Source organism: Micromys minutus, assembly GCF_963924665.1.
Source record: "Micromys minutus genome assembly, chromosome: 3".
Classification (NCBI taxonomy): Eukaryota; Metazoa; Chordata; class Mammalia; order Rodentia; family Muridae; genus Micromys; species Micromys minutus.
In genome coordinates this window covers 65,203,899-65,225,171 of record NC_137972.1, presented here as the reverse complement: position 1 = coordinate 65,225,171, position 21,273 = coordinate 65,203,899, and the positions used below count along the sequence as shown (strand labels likewise).

General features: G+C 42.5%; 1 protein-coding gene across 1 annotated transcript in view; it reads left to right on the top strand.

Moving 5' to 3' along the window:
• The window catches only part of LOC308418597 (neuronal acetylcholine receptor subunit alpha-7), a gene marked incomplete at both ends in the record, with an annotated part of 109,947 nt that overhangs the window by 45,291 nt on the left and 43,383 nt on the right, over positions 1-21,273 (top strand). Inside the window, 2 exons of the mRNA XM_080913985.1 lie at positions 8,633-8,677; positions 18,420-18,529. Of these exons, the coding sequence (XP_080770111.1) occupies positions 8,633-8,677; positions 18,420-18,529 (155 nt within the window). The remainder of the gene's footprint in view (positions 1-8,632; positions 8,678-18,419; positions 18,530-21,273) is intronic.

Sequence of the window (21,273 nt, the reverse complement as noted above, 5' to 3'; positions counted from 1 at the left end):
AAATCTTTTAATATTATCTTTAAGTTTGTTGTTGAGTTTTTCTTTTTGCTCTTGCTCTTTTGCCCCCTCCCCCATCCTTCCTCTTCTCATCCCTTCCCCCATCTCTCTCCAAGTGCTCCAGGCCTCTCTCTACTCTCCTCTCCTCTCCTTGCCTCTTCTGTCTCCCTGTCTCTACTACCCTCTTTACTTCCCCCCCATGACATAAATAAACTCTATTCTATACTTAAAAAAAAATAAAAGAAAAAGAAAAAGAAAGAAAAGAAAAGAAAGAAAGAAAAAAAATTTTTTTTTCTTAATGGTGATCTTAGGTTCACTTACAATAGTCATTTGATTTTACATCCTTTGTAGATACTGTGTAGCAGGGCTGCAGTATTTAGCTTATAGAGCCTGCTGTTTTTGCTGAATTCTGAGCAGATGCTCTTTTTAGCATCTTGAAACAGTCCACTCCCCTCCAGGTGCTGTGCTTCCAGAGCCAACCCAGAGTGTCTTCTTTTCACTTCTGCCCCAGGCTTCTTGCCTAATTGACTTAATCTCCATTTCCAGCTATACAAACTGTGATTACCTCATGCCAGTAACTCAATTTTTAGCTGTCTGTTTTGTTCTTTTCTGTTTCTAACTTATTAACTACATAATAGTGTTATTTGGGCTCCCAGATTATTTATTTGGTCTAAAGATTTGCCTCTCATTTCTTTTCATTATCTTGTTACCTTGACTTTTAAATCATGTTTAATTTAATCCAAGACATTATTGAGTTTTATAATAATAACTGAGAAGCATGCTTTTGGGCCTTTTCTAGACTCCTTATTTTCCAGACTATTGCTGACTGTTTGCCTCCCTTTACATATCACAGTTATATGAATTATATGTAGTAATATATAATAATATATAAGTATATTATATTAATTAAATATAAAATGTAGTTGACTATATATAAAAATATATGAATAACATATAGTAATGTATAATTAATATATAAGTATATTATTAATTATATGTAAAATATAGTTGTAATAATCATATTAAATATGATTATTTATTAACATATATTTATTCACATTTATTAATATATAACATAGTATTAACATATATGACACATAATAATATGATATATAATATATGATAATATATTATATAATGTACATGACATATTATATATGATATATAATAATATATGATAACTTACTTTTCAAGGGTTATAATCATAATCATGCTATGTTTATGAAAGTATTACATGTTTTAATTTTTATTTTTATGCCTTATGTTTATTTATAATTTTATTTTTAATGTTACAATAGCCATACAAATTTTTCTTGTCATTCTTTTTAAATTTTTGCCTTGATTCATGCTTACTTGGTTTATTAAATGAATGTGTATATATATATATATATATATATATATATATTATTTGCAGAACTATTAAACATCAAATAATAAAAACCGGGAGAAACTGCTGCTTCTAAATCTTGCTTTTAGGGAAAGGGGCATGGGAAGAGGCTGGGCAGTGGAGCCTGAGGTGGAGTGAGGTGGCTAAAGAAGGTCTGAGGCTATCACTGTGCATTGGGATGGTTTTCTACACATCACTGCATTGCAGAAAGCTACAAGTAAAACATTTGCATGTGTTCACTGAGAAAAGTATCAAAAGTTTGAGATGATAGGTATGGTTAATGTGACTTGAACATTTTATGATATATACATACATAATGTAATGAAACATCATGAGCACCCCATAAGTACGTGTGATTTTTATGTATCATTTAAAAATAAATTTAGTTCTAGTGTCAGCATGTCCCCTGTGATCCCAGAAGCTCATGAAACAGAGTCAGCAGGATCATAAGTTCAAGACCAGCCTAGGCTAGGGTGTGAGAGTCCAAGCAGCAGCTTAGTGAGACTTGATCTCAACATAAAATGTAAACATGAGGGTTGATGAAAGAACTCAGTGTTAGAGCATCTGTTAAGATGAGAGCAGCCCTGGGCTCAACCCCAGTCTGGTCAGTCAATAGGTATAAAGTGTGAAAGATACCAAATGAATGGATAAAATCTGTTCCCAACTCCTATGAACACAATTCTCTCTTTTTTTTTTTTTTTTTTTTTTTTTGGTTTGTTAGAATTCCTTCTGCTAAGATGATAGATAATTGATGAATCACATGACAGTAAGCTTTTTGGAAAAGCTTGCCTCATACTGATGCTGTCCAAATCCGTAGGGAAGGCCTCTGGTACTGGTGGCAAAGATTGTCTGACTCACTTGCAGATCTTTGCTCCCCACCAGTTACATGGCTGTTTTTGCTGTGAAGAGTGCAAAGGTGCCCAGTGCTGACTGGGGAAGGACGATGGTTTAAGTCTAGAGGTATACAAACCTTTGCTCCTGCTTCTGGCTGTCTGAGCCAAATTCCTCTCTTTGCCTCTCTCCCTCTAGTTTTCTAATACCCATTGCCCCCAGCTTTGTTATCTCCAAGACTGCTGTTTTTTTTTTTTTTTTTTTTTTTTCTGTTAGGTACTGCTCCCACAGTCTACTTGACTGGCTTCATTCCTTGTGGGAGGAAGGAAATGGCTTCTCCTAATGAAAGGAGCCTGTGCATGCAGTTGGAAGTGTACCTTTGGGTTCAACAGACTCCTCAGAAGGGCATCTTTGGGGATGTAGGCAATAAGGTGGGGGCAGTTTCTTGGATACATGTCATGTTCCCTTTTAGTATGGTGAGTGAGATTCACAGGGGAGGGAGTGCAGGGGGGATGACAGCCCATTGTCATCCCTGCCTGGCTCAAGGACCTAAGCTCAGGAGACACCTGCCTCTCTGTATGTACAATTATCCAGCCTGAAAGCATTAGCCTGATTGGCTAGGTTTCCAGTTTGCTTTCTTGTGCTTTTTCTGGGGAGGGATGATGTCAACAAGGGATTGAACACTGATCAGTAGGGAAAGGAAAAGGCAAAAAAAAAAAAAAAAAAAAAAAATCTCTGTTGTATTCTGCTTTGATTTTTTAAAAATCCCTTAAGCCTTTTCTTCTGAATCATTTCCGAAAACAGCACTCTCAAGCAATGCACGGTTGGCTCTGGTGGTTAAAAATAGAATCGAAGAATTCAGAGTTACTTGAGAAGCTATTGTCAAAAGTAGTCTCCCTGGGGCTGCGCTCTGCCTCAGTGGGGGCTGTGTTGACTTTTCAGCTTCTGTGTCTTCCCATTCCAGGTTAAAGACGGCCTTCTTTTACTTCTCAGGATGTAACCACACAGTCAGAAACTTGTACACATATGTAGGGTTTCCTCTGGAGAAGATCCTTGGTAAAATTCTCCACTGTTGTGGAATATTGGGTTTAAAGAGCCGGTAACCGAGGCTTAGACATGTTACTTCACACTCTGACATCTGTGGAGTCAACTGTCACAGAGTATTTGAGTTCTGATGAGAAAATTGTGACCATTAGGCATTTAGCTTGTAAGCCGTGTTTTCACCAAAAGTAAGACTACCCCAAAACATAGGCAGCTGCGCGTAGAAGAGAGGCCACCAATTTGGCCACTTCTCTAAGCCTTTGATCGATTGTGTTAACAGTCGCTGCTCTTGTCACTGAACAGTGCAGAGCCATTTTGTGTTTTGATAGTTTGGGTGACTTACTGAATTTCTTGCCATTGTCATTGCTAGGTTTGCAAATAATGAAACAGTTATGTTAGAGTTCAGCGGACTCAGCTGAATCCTTACAGGCAGTGTGTGGAAGAGCCTATGTGTGTCTGTGATACCCAGTCTTTTCACATTAATCCCAGACATGAACCCTACACAGTCTCAAAGTGAGAGTGAGGAAGGAGCTGCTTCTCCACTGAGCAGGACCTAGTCCTTGGGGTGAGAATCGATGTGTGTGTGGGGTGCAGGGCCTGTTGCAATGAACTTCAGTCTTTGATGCTCAGGGCTCCTTTAATTTCTCTTAAAGATTTTTGAGGATCCCCAGGTTTTATGCGTATGTTATAGCTTTCAGTATTTACCAGGTTGAAAATATATGCACAAAAGTGGTGTAAAGTCTATTCCTTTATAATGATAAGCCTATTGGGCTCAATATTTTTTCCTGGAAAACTACTGTGCCTTTGCAAAATATAGCACTTTGAGTGAGAAGGGTTATTGTTTATAGTTTTGCAAAACTTGCCTCAGTCATTTGTCAGGCAACTCTTAATTTGAGTCTGCATGCAGCCTCAGACCAATCAGTCTGCCATGGCGTGTAGCCGCCAGAGAACCCTGTCCATTGTTCACAAGTGAAGGAAGGGGAAAGAGAGAAGGGACTTGTCATAATCATGAAGAGTTTTAACTTCAGTGAGCCTCTAAAGCAATGGTTCCCGACTTTGTCCGCCTTGACCCCCATGGGGGTCACATTTCAGGCATCCTGCATACCATGCATGCCAGTAGCGAAACTACAGTTAGGAAGTAGCAATGGAATAATGTTATGATCGGGGTCACCACAATCCAAGGAACTGTATTAAAGGGCCGCAGCCTTAGGAAGGTAGAGAATCACTGCTCTAAAGATATCCCAAACTGCTTTCAAGGTCCTCTGTCTGGAACTGTTACCAAGTGTCATATGGAAGCAGTTTTGCTGTTCCCATGATCATTGTTCACTGTGACAGCACGGGGTAAAGAAAGACATTTTAGTTCATAGCACACATATCTGAACAAAGAGAAAGAAGGTTTAGAGCTCAGCTTGTATGTTTCTTTTAAGAAGGTCTTAAATCTGTAGGCCGAGGTGCTCTCGAGCCCTTGATCCTTTTGTGTCAGCCTACAGAGTGATGGGATTATCGGTGTGTGCAGCTCATCTCTGTCTTGTGTGACCTGAGGCCAGAGGTTGATTTACTCTGTTTCATAGTTTACACATGAATGCATTCCCTTCTCTTGATAATAAGGTAGTATGTGCTCAAGTATAAACATTCAAACCCAACAGACATAGAAAATGATGTTTGGGAGCCCACCTACACGTGATGAATTACACAAAAGAAAAACAAACAAACAAACAAACAAACAAACCTAGCTTTGTTGGATTGTCAGGAATAAAATGTGGTAAAAAATAGATAAAAATGTGTCATGTTTCTTAAAAACTATGAGTGCTCTTCAAATGTGGATTTATATCTTTTCTGCAAATGAGGATTTAGACAGGGTTGATATATGGCTTTTCTCAGAGTTTTATAAAATACCATCGAATAACATCTCCCCATGACTTCCTTAGAAGTGCTGGGTGTAGAAGCCCCAGACTGCACAGTAAGTATGGTAAGTTACACTGAACAGATTCACCGTAATTTAGGAAGATTGATTTTTCAAAATATGTCACACAAATCAAAGGCTGCTCTTCACTGACGTGCTCAGTTTAAAACAGACTATGGGGTGGGGGTCAGGTTAGCCTACTTTAGGCGGCTCATGTTGGTCTGCGATTCTGCCTCCAGTGTCTTGCAGGGGGGGGTTGGTCAGGTGACAGCTATACTGTGACAACTAATATCACTGAAAGACATCTCACAGAAACCTAGTCTCCGCTTCTTCCCTCTGGCAAACAAGGAAATGTGGAAGCTCGAGGCAAGGCAGAGAAGTCAGGACGGGTGGCATATCTGGGGCCTGCTGTGTTCATGGCTGTGTTAGGAAGCTGGGTAGGCGGGCTAGGCTTGAGTGGAACCGGGGAACAGTAGCCTGAGCAGAGGTGGGCATAGGGGCAGAGACTTGACTTTGGGGCTGCTTGTTGAGCAGCTTTTCAGGCAGAGGAGATGGATTTATCTGTAAGCAACTCGTGGTCTTGCAAAGAGAGATGTCTCCAGGCTCACTTATGACACCCTCCCACAAGACCCTTTTGGGGTTGGGGTTGAGGTTGGCTCAGAACCTCACTTTTAAAGAGGCTGAGGTCTGCTGACATTGTACATCAGGTATGGTCAGGTGAGGAAAGAATGGGCACAGGGTTACTTGCATGGTGCTTTGGCAGTCAGGGCTGTCAGCAGGGGTCATGGCTGGGGTATACATGGTAGACATGAGAGGATCCACATGCTGGATTGTTGAGCGATCCTAACATGTAAAAGCAAAGGCTAATAGTATGTTAAAGGGAATATTACAGTAGGTACAATCCATCTTCACTAACTTCTCTAAAGGGCTCCTCTTTTTTTTTTTCCTCAGTGAGTCTTATCCTTTGCCTAAGGCGTGTCATTCTTACCTTAATCCCACTTCATCTGATGTTCCAGGAACTCAGGGGCAATGATAAATGACCACTGCACACCTCAGTGTCATGTCTGTAGTGGGAATATTCCACCAATATTTCCTGAAAGAATGCAAACTTGGCCGGACCATAACTTGTAGACAAAGCCTTGTGTGATGCACTATGGATCTGTGGGTTGTCCCCCCTAAGCAGAGAGCCTCCATGGAAGCAGACTGTCACATCTATATGTTTGGATGTGTACACATGTGCCCGTATGGGCAGGAGGCAGCATACTGTGATGGGAAGGTAAGGGAGACCTTGCCACCTGACCAATGGTGACAGAAGACAGTCCAAGTGGAGAGCAGCAACATCCTGCGTGGCCCTGGGCTTCCTTTGCAGCCAGTGTGGGCTGCTCTGTCTGGCTTCCCTGTGCTGCCAGGTGGTGGCTGGCTGCTGCTTGTTGATTACAGTTTGAAGCGCTGTTCTTTGGTCCCATGCTGCTACACAGTAAGGAAATCCAGTGTCGCTCTAATGAGGTTTCTGTCCAGACTCTGGAAAGAAGAAAGGCTTTTAATTAGATTGGTAGTAATTGAGCTCCCAAACCACAGAAACCTCTCTTGGGAGAAGCAGGCACAAATGCAATTAAAAGAAGGAAAGGCACCTGCATGAAGCTCTTGCTAACTCTTACTCTGTTAGTAACAACAGCTGCCTAATAACTGGGGGCAATAGAGACACATCCTGAAGAACTTAGAGGTACCCATGCTGAAGAACTCAGTGCTTCCCGATAGTGTTGGTGACTGATCAGAAATGGGGACATTGCTGTGATTGCAGTTTATATAGCTCTATTGAGGGAACATTCGCTTAGCATAGAACACGGGACACGTTAACCTGAGGCAGTGATTTATCACTGAACATTGTGGCACATTGTAGTTTAGAAAAGTAGATGTATTTCTTGCCTTCATCAATTGGCAATTCCTTTCAGTCCTGGCTTGGGGATACCCTGGTGATTTGTCCTATGTCCCTCCACATACGGCACAATCTTCTCTTTCACAGTTGCTCAGACTTGCCCATCACACCTTCAGTGGTACCCAGTAGGTGAGCATCTGAGTACAGGGGCATCTGTGTGCTCATGTGCATTTCCAGCCACTGACTGTACACCGGAAGTCACCCTGTGACTTATGCCGGGGATCAGTTTTGAATGTGTGTTAGTCAGTGAATCCGGCCAGGGCAATTCCTGACACAGGAATTTGAGGTGTTCACTTCTGGGCAGGTTTTCATGAATACTTTTCTTGGAGGATAATAGTTGCTAGTTTTCAGAGTCCTTTAGGTTGGAAGTAAGGATTTCAGACTGACTGACATCATTCTCGGTATAACTTGTCACCTTAAACATTTTAATTGAAGTGTTTCCTTATGTTTTGATTTGTTCACATGTGTATATGTCAGAGAGGGAAGAAGAGGGCATGGGGTCCCATGGGACTGGAGTTGCAGATGTTTGCAAGCTGCTGTGTGGGTGCTGGGAATGGAACCCAAGTCTTTCAGAAGTGCCCTTAACCACTGAGTGGACCTTCCAGGCCCCCTCTGCACATGTATTTTGCTGACACTGTTGGGTGTGATCATCTATGACAAAGGGGCCGGTGGAAATACTTCATTTAATGAGGCTCTTTTAGATTCTGTCCTGGTCAGGTTTTTGGCACTGGGTTAAACACCTGAAATAATTCACATACAAAGAGAAAAAGGTTGGCTCCCAGTTTTTGAGTTCCCGGTCTGTGAGTCGTTGTTTCCACTGCTTTTGGTTTGTAGGGAGGCGGCACATTGTGGAAGCCTGTGGCAGAGGAAAACTGCTTACTCATGGCCAGGAAGGGAAAGGGAAGAGGAAGAAGGGGCTGGCATCTTAATATGTCTGGAAAGTGCATGCTCCTCTTAATTTGAGAACCTTCCCATTGACCCCTCTTATACTACCATCTGCCAGTAATGCCAAGGTGGTGCCGGTGTCTTTGGCATGTGGACTCTCAGGGGAGACTTAGGACCCAAGACCCAGCACAGTTGCATGTAGCCAGCTGGATAGAAAAGAGGGAAGAGCCAAGCCCCATGCAGGGATAAAGCAAATACAGTGGCCCATTCAGACCCTTAATATGGGTCAGGAGCTCCATATGACATGCCTCTTCCTGGAGTGTGGGAGGGTGGTATAAAAAAAGATAAATTGCCAAGGCCTTAACTGGCATCATTTCTGATAGTAGGCTGGCCTGATTTTAATTTTCTTCTTTATATTTTCCTGTCCTTTGTAAGTGCTCTGTAATAAATGTGTATTACTTCAGAATAAATAGAAAATCTTGACTCTGGGGAAATGTTACTGGCATAGATTTGGAAGTGCCTGGTGCATTCTAACTTCCACTCACGAAGTTGATCCCCAAAGTCAGATTTGTACATGAATAATTGTATCGTGGCTCCTTTGGTGAAGCACATAAGCCATATTTATGTCACCTGTTTCTTTTTGTCTTTTAAGGATGAAAAGAACCAAGTTTTAACCACCAACATTTGGCTACAAATGGTAAGTTCACCAAGTACATACCTGCCTGGTCTTGCCCCTCCCCCACCCCACCACCCATGCATGCACTCAAACTACATGGAAAGAAATCCCTAGAGAGCCAAGGCTGGTGCTCTGACCCAGTGCTGGGAAACTGAGAGGGCTGGAGGACCGCATGCAGACTGTCCTGTTTGCTAGGATGGAGCCAAGCATGAGCGGCTGACACTAGCTGGACTCAGTTGTATTTTACTGCTGGACGATCTCAAGCTATTCTAAAACACTGCGTGCCAGAGAACTAATCAGAGGCAGAGCCACGCCTAGGGATCCACGGCCTGTCTTATGGCTGCTCTCTAGGTTGAAAGTACCTCTCCTGTTGTCCGTAGACCCCAGAGCTGCATGTTTGAAGGGAACGAAGGGATCCTTAGCCAAGGTGTTCACACTCTGTGCTGTGGACTGAAACTCTGAAAGTGTACAGGGGTTAAGTGAGCATCCATGTTTTGAACGTCTACAATCAAAAAATACTCTGAAGCACAGAACAGTTTTGATTGTCAAGAGTGACTTTCAAACTATTTTCTGTTTTGAGGGCTTTGGGATTTTCAGATTGGGGGTGTTCATCTGGAAAAATTTATGCAAACGACTCCAAAATCCTCAATCCTCCAAACCCGAAAACACTTTGGCTGCTCGAGTTTCGCAAACACACACACACACACACACACACACACACACACACACACACGAACAAAGGAGATTCATCTTGCAGTTTAGCCTTTAATTTTTAATTTCACATTCAGATTTCTAATCTAAATTATTTAATTGCCAAATATATCAGTTCCATCAAATTGTAAATATTAGAATCTGAGTTTCAAACTGTCAGTCTCTAATTTAGGTGGAGTTTTTATTGCCACTGTAATCTTTGCACTTATAATTCTTACAAACACAGCCCTCTTGTCTCTCATCTATTTTACATCTGCTCCTTTCCTAAGTGTCTTCCTTTTTTGCTCTCTCCTCCCTCTTTCTTTTCCCCTCCCCTCCGTCTTCTTTTGGGTTTGTTCTTTTCACTCTCTCCATTTTCTTTTAAGACAGGGCCTTGTTATGTAGTTCAGGGTGGCTTTGAACTCCCAATCCTCCTGCTTCACCATTCTGGGCTCTGTGACAGGCAAACATCACCAAGTGTACTGATGCATTTGCATATCTAGTGAGTTTTTTTTTAATAATTCAGGTTTTGTCCTATTTCGAAATGTTATATTTGAAACTCCACTAATTATTCTAGATTTCTCTCAAATGTAAATATTTATGCAACATCGTTCTTTTAGGCCATAGTACACTTAAAAAAAATCTTCTGAGCTGATTTAAGGATTTATATATTGTTATATAATCTCCCTACAAGGTATGGATTACAACATTTACACATTTTCTATTTGGAGATTCTTGTCTATCAAAGATGACACATTGGCTTAAGTTGATTTTTGCATATATAGGTGACTTTTTTTATTTCTACAAATGAGGAACTGATGTGCAGTCGTGGCCTTTGTTTTATCACTGCCATATTACAGATTCAGGGGCCTGCCGAGTCAGCAATATGTGGTCTTAGTGCAGCCCTCAGTGAAGGGCTTACTTAGAGAAGCAATTACAGAGGCAGGGGAGATTTTTGTGTGGTCCTTGGCAGGTGAGGTTTCTAGGCAACCCATGGAGAGTTGGGAAGTTAAAGTAGGTGCTGGGGACATACTTTGCTAAAGAAGAGCCCTCTCACTGAGCTATCTCTAACAGTAATGTGAAGCTTTGGACACAGTCCCATGTAGGAGTTAAGATAACACAGCCTACCTGCTCATGTGTGCCCTGCTCCTGGCCTCCTTTGTTTATGCCTAGATATAGTGTCTGGGAAGGCCGGCTGCATTCTCTAGGGTACTCTTTCCACCTCTCATATTGTCTCTGCCATAGTCATCTTAATCTAGCTGAACAGAGGACCTTCTGCCCTGACCAGGGAGCCTAGCTCAGCAGAATTCTGGTAGCTCAGCTTTCAGAAACAGACCCTGGATCTGTGCATTGTTCTCCAGTCCATGGCCCCCCACTGTTCTTAGTCTGCCTTTCTCACCTTCATCAGTATAGTCCTACAGCCAGTCATCCTGTTCTGCACTTTTCTTCCCTGGTTGTGTCTCTTCTCAGCACAGCAGCCAAACTGGCCTAAGTCAAAATGAGTGCCCCTAGGCTCAGACCCCTCCCCTTCTGGGGGTCCTGGTCTCCCAGGATAATGTAGGGCTGATGGCAGTGAGGGATCCTTTCTCTGCTTACATTGGCTCTATTACATTCCCTCTGCATTCTTCTTCTTTACTCTGCTCCCTGCTGTCCTGATGTCATCCACACATGTTGGTCAAGAATGACCTGGGGTTTTGCATGTACCTAGAAAGCCATACGATGGCTTCCCTTGCTCTCTTCTGCTTTTTCAAACACGCCCACTTCAGTTGCTTCTTCCTAAACTTTCCTATTCGATATTCAGTCTACTCTGTTTATCGTCCCTCCCCCACTATTTTCACTGCTGTGAACAGAAAATGGCGTTAGACAAATGTTCTACCGCCGATCTATGTTCCAGCCCCTAATTTGTCTCTTTTACTGCCTGTTTCTTCCAAGGAACTTTTCTTCTCACCCTCTGATGCACTTGGCACTCACTTCTCCCTTTGCTCCTTGCCTCCAGGTCTCTCTCCCTCTGACTATCACGTACTGTGTGCTAGGGTTGAACCCCACTATACCTCCAGATCCTAGTCCACTGCTTTGCCTGCAATAGGCACGGAGTCACTTTTGTTGAAGGAATGAACAGGCCCAAAACTCTACATCAGCCTGGGGCAGGGCAAATAAGTCTGATGCACACTAAAGCTCACTTCCTACACAACAGTGGGAGGCTTGAGTTTGATGAAGTTCTAAGAACCCTGGGGAATGATGGCCGTTTACCTGAGGAACCAAACAAAAACGTGGGCATCAACATTGTTTTTCTTTTCTTTCCTCCCCCTCCCCCATATCTTCCTCTGTGGCTCTGATTAGCTAGCTTTTTGCTGTGTAGTTCAGGGTGGCATTGAACCTGAACTGATTCTCCTGCTTCCACCCGCTGCCACATACACACCTAAGGGCTGGTATTGTACCTGACCATGCCATTCTACAGAGAGAAATGTGTGCCATGGACAGGTGATAGATATCTGTCCCTGTACCCACCTCCCTGGCCCACAAAAATGTATTGCTCTCCAGCAGTGTTTCAGACATGACAAGTGACTTTAGAGGGGGCTGATTTTCAGGAAAATTGTAACAGAGCTATTACTGTGCTGAGTTCAGACATCTCATCTCGAAACAAACAAACAAAGAAACAAACAAAAAAACCAAATTATCACCTGTTTTCTGAAGGGTATCACTAGAGATCTTTAGATTTCTTTGGAGCACAGGGTAGTTCTAATTAAGACGTGCCTTTGCAGAAATATCTAAAAGTTCACTTTGTAAATCCCATTTACTAATTGAACTCACCACTGGGAGTGCCTGCTTTGTAGAAGACATTGACCAGAGCCGTGGGAGAGCACTTGGAAATGTATTAGCTGAATTTCCTCTTTCGGGCTGTTACAATCAGGCTGTGCAATTAACTCATTTAAAGAAAGGTTAAGCGCCAAGAGATGATAAATGTTTGAGGAGATAGGATGCTAATTACCCTGATTGGATCATTATACATCGATATATACATGGACTGTATTAGCATACTGTACTTATAAATATGTGTGGTTGTATGTCAATTGATTTTTAATTAATCACAAAATAAAGGTGGTCATTATAGCAAAACCTCATGTTTCTCTGGAATATTGTAAGAGTGGGTGGGCATATGTTTGGATGTCATAGGGGGAAACAGTCCTGCTTTATCAAAATGGAAAATAGAGCAGCTTGAGTCTGTGCAATGCTGCTACTGCTGTATGCCCCTGCATTAGTGCAGCCTACCCAGGTAAGCCCTGTCTTAGGAAAGTCCCCATTGCAGAATGGACACTGGGCTTTGCATGTGACCAGGGGCACTTATGGGAGCTTCCTTGGGACCATTGATAAACAGCAATGGACTGATTTTTATGTCTGTGTTCCCTGGCCACTCACCTGTCTAGCCTGACCCAGTCTTGATATTATACATGGATAAGAATGAAGCTCAGTATGGAAGGAAGCAGGGCCAGAGTTCCCAGGGGACCATCAGTGAGAGCAGGAGGCTGGAGGATTGTCGGGAATGGCATTTAGCACTGGGTCTCAGTTCCGAAGCCTCATTTCACTAAGTTCTGTTCTGAAATCTGATACACATAATCTTTTCTCCAGGGTGTTTCTACTCTGCAGTCAATTTTCTGCAAATTATAGATTTTTCAGTCCAGTCAAAATGGCAGAGTCACATAAGTTTTTTTTTTTTTTAAATTAAATTCCCCTTGACCTACCCTTTGTGGATTTTCTTATCCCCCTTTCCAGCTGTCTCTCATTTCACATGATTGAGATTATTCCAACAGCCTAAAGAATACTGAGTTGCTGATTTTGAGAGTCTCTTCCTATCCTGGGGGAAGCTGGTGGGAGATTCCTTTCTGCAGAGGTTTTATCATTTGGGGAGAGTGCTAGACATCTTTGATCTAATGAGTGTGAGGATATGACAGAAGACATTTTGGGTTCTACAGAAACACTGGAACCTTCCCGATGCACACATTTCCTTTTGAAAACTCTCCCTTTCTTTTTGAGAACCTTAGCCATTTTGCCTTCGGATTTGCTCATCTTTTGTACTTACTCTCTATTTTTAGACTCCTAATTCTAATTATAGTAATAATAGCATTCACATCACATGTTATTAGTTGTAAACCATAATTAGTTCTAAATTGCTTCCTTTTTAAATTTTCTGCATTTGTCATCTATGGAGCATAAATACCATGAATTGTGTTTACTCATTAGCCAGCAATGTGCTGCTGAGGGCTGGATTGCAGCTGTGGTCAGGTAAGAGGCACTGGACATCACAGAGAGAAAAATGTCAGCAGGAAAACTGGGGGAATGGACTCGCATTCTTCCTTTGAGTCAAAATACTCAGTCAGGTGAATTTTTACCCAAGTTGCATGATGCTTCCCGACACCGATTATATGATGTCATTTTTAATACCTACAGCAGATCTCCAACCCAGCTGGGTAGCCATTTAATTTGATTTTGATATTGTCCACCTTGAGTTAAGAGCTGAATCCACAAGCTCAAGGTCTGCATCCCATGAGGCTGTTCCTACATCAGCAACATATTGCAAATGTGTTGCCCTGGATACCCGTACCCATCACACTGACTCATGCGATCAGGTACCCATTTAATAGCATTCGCTCTAAAGGATGCCACTCAAAAGCAGGTGTGGGAGAGGCACCAGAGCAGGTGTTGAGGGAGGAGTTACCCTGCTCCTCCGGACATGCCACACTTCTTTGCACTTGTGTGTGCACGCTCACCTGGAACTGCATTGCACTTTTTACAGAAGTTTGTCTCCCTTGGTCTCCAAGTCTGGACTTGAGGATGAAATGGAGTTTATCATCCCTGCTCTCGTCAGGCAGTTTGCCCTGATGGAGTCTGGCTTTCTTCCTGAAACTATGAGAGGCGGTCCAACCCCAAAGCTGCTACATTAGCATAATCTCAGATATGGTCCAAAGGATGGTTTTAGCAAAAGATATTCCTGTCACTCAGTAAGCTGCAAGAGTTTAAGGAGCTCTATACAAAGGAAACCAAATATATTTCTCATTACATTGCAATATATTTTGAAAGGAAACAAAACTATTTTCGTTCTAAAAGATTCCTACTTTTTGAGAGTTTCATGCATTAGTATTGTGTATTTATATCATTTCCAACTCGCCCTCCTCTAACTTTCCCTGTGTCCTCATCCACTCCTCTTCAAGTTAGTGAGCTCTTATACTTTAACTATTACAGAAATACAGATGTACTGAAGTGACAGAGAGAGTGAAGGAGAGAGGAAGATTATGCACACAGCCTTATGAGGTTCCGGTTTTATAGCTCATACGTGTAAGTGTATTTAGCGCTGACCACAGGAGATTAGGTAACCTATCAGGTGGCTGGTGCCTGGGAGAGTTTTCTCTCAGTGGAATGGGGCTTTGTGAGACTTCCCCATCCATTTTGGCATGTCAATGAGTGGTGTAAATATGTCTGCTCCATCTTCTGTGATGCTCCATGAGTCTTAGATATAGGGATTGTGTTGTAGGTGAATCAGTTGGGGTAAGGAACAACACCACCAGGTGTTTCCTGCATTTTGGCTGGTTTCTGTAATGATCTATGTCTGCTTCATGAAGAAGGTTATTTGGTGAGGGATGAGACCTACGCTTATCTGTGAAAACAAGTATTTAGAATGCAACTAGACAGTGTGCGGTTTAGACAAGTGGCAGCGCTAAGTTCTTTTTTAGGGTCCATGCTCTCACTAGCCATTGGGTAGCTGGCTTGATTTACAGTAGCAGGCCTGAATTTCCTCCTGTTGAATGGGCTTTTATTCTAATTCTAAAGCCTGTGGTTACTCCCAATATGTGAGTGCCATTATTTTCCTTCAGGGCTTTCTTGCCTTGCTGTTCATCGTTGTTGTTCCCAGACTCAAAAGCTGGGTAGGACTATTGGCTTGTTTTAGTCCTTTATAGTCTTCATGGCATCTTCATTTATTATAAGAGCTGCACATTAAAGAGACAGCTTTCAGGCTGTTTTCTGGCTCTACTCCTCTAAGTCCTATGTCCAACCAAAGTGTGTGGTATCCTCAGATTACATTTTACCTTCGAGTTCTGGGAGGTAACCAAGAGCAACATCAATAATAGACATTGTTTGGGGCATTGTTGGTCTCCTTTGACTAAGAACTGGAAGAGAGGATATTTCACCTGCTCTGTCCAGCCCCATTTTCATGCCATGTACACACACACACACACACACACACACACACACACACAAAAAAAAAAAAAAAAAAAAACTCAAGTTCCCTGAAAACTCAAGACATGTTCATAAAGGGCCCAGGTGTTGGAATTGTAGAAGAGTCTGCAAAATAGTACATTACAGCCGTTCTATATATCCATCTCCCCTTTCCCTCTGTTACCTTTCAAGCCGTACACTTCATTCTAGGGCTGCTGAGGAAGATCTTTGGTTCATTCACATGGTTTCTCAGGGGCTGACATATATATTGAAATGTTTCTAAATGCTCTCTATGGAGAAATATGCTTTTGGCTCCTAACCCCATTGACCCAAAATCTAAGTGGCCGGGAATGGTCTGAGAACACACATCTATTTCTTCTAAAGCCTGACTGCAAAAACCGCATTCTAATTTTTTTTTCTGGAGAGTTCCCAATAGACTCCCATGTTGTTAGCATTTCCCACTACATCCCCCATCCTTCTTACACCATTGCTTGGGCCAAAGGTATTGGAGATGCTGTAGCCCTGTGTACAATGTAGTGTTCTATAAAGTGAAAGCATTGTTCTCTAAACCTATCATGTGTTGCTCGCCTATATGAACCACATGATTTTGCCCTGCTGCCGAAGGCATGATCTCGTTTTTACCCTTATTTTAGCCTGAGGGGATGCATACACATGGGACATTGCAGCTCAGAGAAGATAATTCAGTCTTCCAAATCCTCAGAGCAAATCTCAGAGCCCAGGTTTGTGTGGTTCAAGAGTCTCTTGCAGCTATTTTTGCCCATTACCTGATGGGTCAGGTTGGTTTCCATGTTAGAGAAAATAGCAGGCAGATATCAGCACCTTCAGAGACTGCATCTGGTCTGTGTTGTTATGGCTGGAGTCTTGTAGTACAGAGACATTGCTTTAGAAGAACCAATCTTGAGACATCCCAGAGGTTCATTTACTTGAGGTCTGGTGACACAATTGAGTCTTGACTGAGTGACCGACTTATATCCAGAGCAGTCAGAGCTTTCTTCTGTCATAATGTTGACAAACTTGGATTGTGGTGAGGCAGAAGCCACACATACACTGTTAATCAGGCAGAATAGCAGTGATGTCACCTGCCACAAGGCTATGGAACACCCCACATATGACTGTGCCCAGAAGCTGGGGGAAGTGGGGGGAAATGGGAGGTGTGAGGCAGTTCTGACATGTACTACTAAGTGGTCTTGAGTTTGAACATCTAAGTGATCCTGTTCCCTGACTTCCCCACTCCTCTGCCTGTCATGTCAGGCTTAGAAGATGGGTCCTTGACTGTCCTGCCAGTATGCCTTCAAGGGTAGGTCTTGCAACCACTATGAACACAATATTGGCCACTGTGACTAACTCAGAGCAACATTCCAGGGCTAAGAATAAGATAAAAGTGCTTTGACATAGAATCAGGGGAGAGAATTGGGCCAAGCATATCCAGATGGAGTGGGCTGTTACAAACATGCTTCAGCAAACTACTTGAATGAGCCAGAACTTCCTCATTGTTGCACTCCCCATTACCCTCATCAGCTACAGGACCCTATGGGACAGATGTTGATGTTCCAGGAATGCTGCTACATGCTAAGTTAATTTAATATCCTTGTTTGTTGAGGTGTCCAGTTGTGAATAGCGCTATTTTCCGACCTTGGAATGCTCCACTTCTGAAGAAGACTTTTAGAACACTGTGGTTCCTCCGGAGGATGGCCAGATCTTTGAGACCTGTCCATGAATATTTGTTGCCAGAATCAGTATCTGTAGACATATAACACTCATCTGTATATTCCAAGTCCAGTAACTAACTGCTTGGTTCCTTCCACTTGAGTATTGTTTTATAACTTTGCAACAAACACTTGTGGTCAGAAATCAAATGGAGATTGCTATACACCGAAGCATTAGAATAAATATGTGGATAAGTTTCAGGGCACAAGTGAGAATGTCTTTGGTTATGGGGGCCACTCTGGTTCTAGATGGAGGGATAGCATTCCAAACCTTCCTAAATCCTGGAAAGTCTGGATTTTGCCACATGAATGTCAATAGAAACACATTAGAGCTGGTGGGTCCTTTGCTGCCCCGCCTGAAATCTAAGGCTGATTGCCTGTCAGCAGTGGGAGGCTGGGCTCTATGGTGATTATTTCTGCCATTTAGCCCTGGGGATGGCTGAAGGTACCTGATTATTGGAGAAAGGACTGTAGGTCTTTCTGGGGCTGAAGGTCACTCATGAGGGCCTGACCCTGAGTTGCTGTGCTCATTACTGTACTCATGGGTGCTCCTAAGTTCCCATACCTGTGTCTGTGTCCTGCTGAGGTCAGGGGTTTGAGATGTCAGCTTGTAGTATCAAAAGCACTGACTGTAAGACAAAAATCAAAAATAATGTGTTAAGTGTGCCCTTAGAAGTTCTGAGAGGGTCTGCTTTATGGAAACAAATGGCTGGCATTTCTATAGTTTGGTTTTGCTTCCAGTTGCAATAAATGGATTTATTTTTTATTTCTTTCAAAATGCCCTTTCAGGGAAAACTTGGAAAGCAGAACCATTATTCATTTGGTTAAAAGTAACCAGTCCATTGGGGGAGGAGAAGCCTAAGGCTAGAGGTATGCATTGAGTTGGAATTGGTTTTAATGCCATCATACAAACATGGTCATGGTGACAGCAGGTCCCCAAATGCGATTTATTATGCTAGTCTGGATCATTTTAGAAGGGATTATTTAATTCCCAGCTTCCTTAAACTTTATAGATAACAACTTAGTCATGGAATAATGTCCAAACTCCTTTTGGCTTTGAACTTTCCTAATAATTTTTTACAAGAAATAGAAATAAGCCAGGGAAGAAATTGCCACTAATTCTCCATCTTTGTCAGTCTTGGACAGATCACTATTTGCAGTGGAACATGTCTGAGTACCCCGGAGTGAAGAATGTTCGTTTTCCAGATGGCCAGATTTGGAAACCAGACATTCTTCTCTATAACAGGTAAGCAAGCCTGACAGATGGGAAATGGGCTTCACTTGCATGCATGTGGTGATAAAGCATATTTGAGTATTTTACAGAAAAGCTGGCTGTGTTATCTTTAATTTGGAACCATTGCTCCTTTTGAGGCTTTCCAAGTGGGCAAATCTCTGGGAGGCTGCTCTGTCCCTCTGCTGGTATTTGCAGCTAAGTTCAGGTTGTCTTGCCTGCTACCAGAAATGCTCCGTCCAAGTGGTTACATTATAGATTCAGAAAATTCTTCCCCATTTATAGGAATGTAAAGAATTCTTAAGGCAGTATCTTTGCTATCTGAATGGCAACTTCTACAATCCATAGCAGAAGGTGTCAGACAGCATGTGCATTGGAGACTACAGTTTAGACCTAGGTTCTCATCTGATTTGTTTCCCATTGTTCACTGGGTGGCTGTTGCATTTTGACCAAGATCTGCAGAACATGCTTCTCAGAGGATGTCCATGGACTGAAGAAGGTCTGTAAGAGTCAGGTAATATGGATGACAGTCATGTTTTTATATTAGGGGCAAAACATAAAGAGATTCATTTGTAATTCAAGGAAATGTGATTTGCCAACAAGATGGCCTTAGAAAGCAAGTTTTAGGCAGGTTTAAGTTCTAGAGGTGGCGAAATTCCTTGGCATGCTGTGTAGACTTAGGAAGGGAGTTTCAAACATCTTGTTTCTAAACAGAATGACCAGTGTGGTGTCATGCAAAGGGGAAGGTCCCAGAAGACGATTGTTTCTTTGCTCCTGTTTTTAGAAAGAGAGGAACCCAGGTGTTCCTGATTTCGAGTACTCTGACTGTCAACCCCTGCTCAGTGATCCCTCAGGGAATGTCTAAGGCAGCCGATTTGTTCCACTTGTTATTTCCAAACCCTGGGCGGTTCAGTTTTTTGTATTCACATTTAATTGCTTTCTGCCTTTCTCTTGGATGGTTGAATGTGCTTCTAGATGAAAATCACCCCCTCATTTGCTACCGCTGTCAGCTTCTTAAAGGAACTTCAGATAACTGAGCTCGTGGGACGTCCAAGGTCAGAATGACTGGTCCTTTATTGAGTGGTTGAGGCAGCTGAACTTTGGGTCATCTATTTCCTGGAGACTGCACTGATATTCTGGATCTGCTATAGAACAGTACCACTGGCCACTGTCTTAAACAGCAGATATTTGTGTGCTCATGGCTTTGGAGGACAGATGAGTGAGCTGTAGGTGTAGCCATGCTTGGCTTCTGTATCTTTCTACTGGGATTCTAAGTATCAGCCTTTTCACTATGTCTGTACATTGTCCTCTGTCCTAATGTCTTGCCAGAACACTAGCCTGGTGACCTCCTTAACTTTAAATACTATACACACAGGTGTGTGTGTATGTGTGTGTGTGTGTGTGTGTGTGTGTGTGTGTGTGTGTTGGGCTCTTGTGTGTATGTGTGTGTGTGTGTGTGTGTGTGTGTGTGTGTGTGTGTTGGGCTCTTGCTATATAGTAAAAGATAACCTGGAACCTGTGACCTTTTTCTTTCTATTTTTAAGTGCTGGGCTTCCAAGCATGCAACACCACACCTAACTCTTTAATTGACTCTTCTGGGCCTGTCTCTAAATGCAGTCACATTTTCAGGTACGAGGGTTTAGAATTTTAAATGTTAAAATGTATGGAGAAACAATGTAGATTTGTAAGGACATTTCTGTAGTGCATGCAGCATACCTAGTGGAGTCCTCCGCAAAGGGACAGGGGTATTCAACGTCAGCATTCAGTGGAAGTTGTGTATTTTTTTTTTTTTTTTTTTTGTGGGAGGAGGGCAATGTCACTTTGTCAATTAAAACTGTCTCTCAGAGTGCCTGATGAGTTTTATCTGAAAGGATGAATATGTTTTTTTAATGTAGTAGAATTTCAATAATGAGGCAGTGAGAGATGGTTTTATGGCTGTGGGTAAGACTGTGAACTCTAAAACATGAAGTGTTTGATGATCTCGAACTTCTGGCTAATTGAGAGTTACTAATTATTCTATATAATTAATTTCAAGGATCATGAATAGAACAGCTTCCACCTGACATATCCCACCAAGCTCTAGGGATGTGTCCCCTACAGAACGAGAACCATAGTCTAGAATCTTGCCTGCGTGTCACCGTTTAACAGCTTCCCTGTTAGTTTTTTCATGTTCCTGTTGATCATATGGCCACTGTCCCTAATGGAGCTCAGAGGGACCACCTCAGTGTTTCCTTTAGTTTTTTTTTTTTTTTTTTTTAAGTAACCAGTATTATTGATTGAATTTGAAATTCCTAACACGGGCTCATACTTTGAAAGCTCGATCTACAGCTGTTGGTGTTGTTCTGGGAAATTCTGGACATGTTGGGAAGTTAGCCCAACTGGAAGAAATATGCCACTGGAAAGGGGGTCATTCAGAGTATAATATCTCTCATCAATTCCTGCCCACTGCTGTGGGACTGTGAAAGGTAGCATGATCCCCAGATGAGCTAAAGCTAGAAGCCCCAGAGACCCTGAAGGGACAGTAGGTAGGAGTTTTGCCTGCTCATGGGCACCAGGGCTCTTTCAGTAGCCAAAGTCCCCCATAGTTTGTGGCCATCAGTCACAGAAGGGCAATGCCCCAAGCCCCTCCACATGTAGAGGACATGACCTCCATGCTAATGAGGTACATAGAGGCTGGAAGGGCTTAGCCAACAAGCTTTCCTTCTAGACACTCCTCCCTGGAAAAGGTATTTAACCATCGATGCACCCTGAGAAGTGGT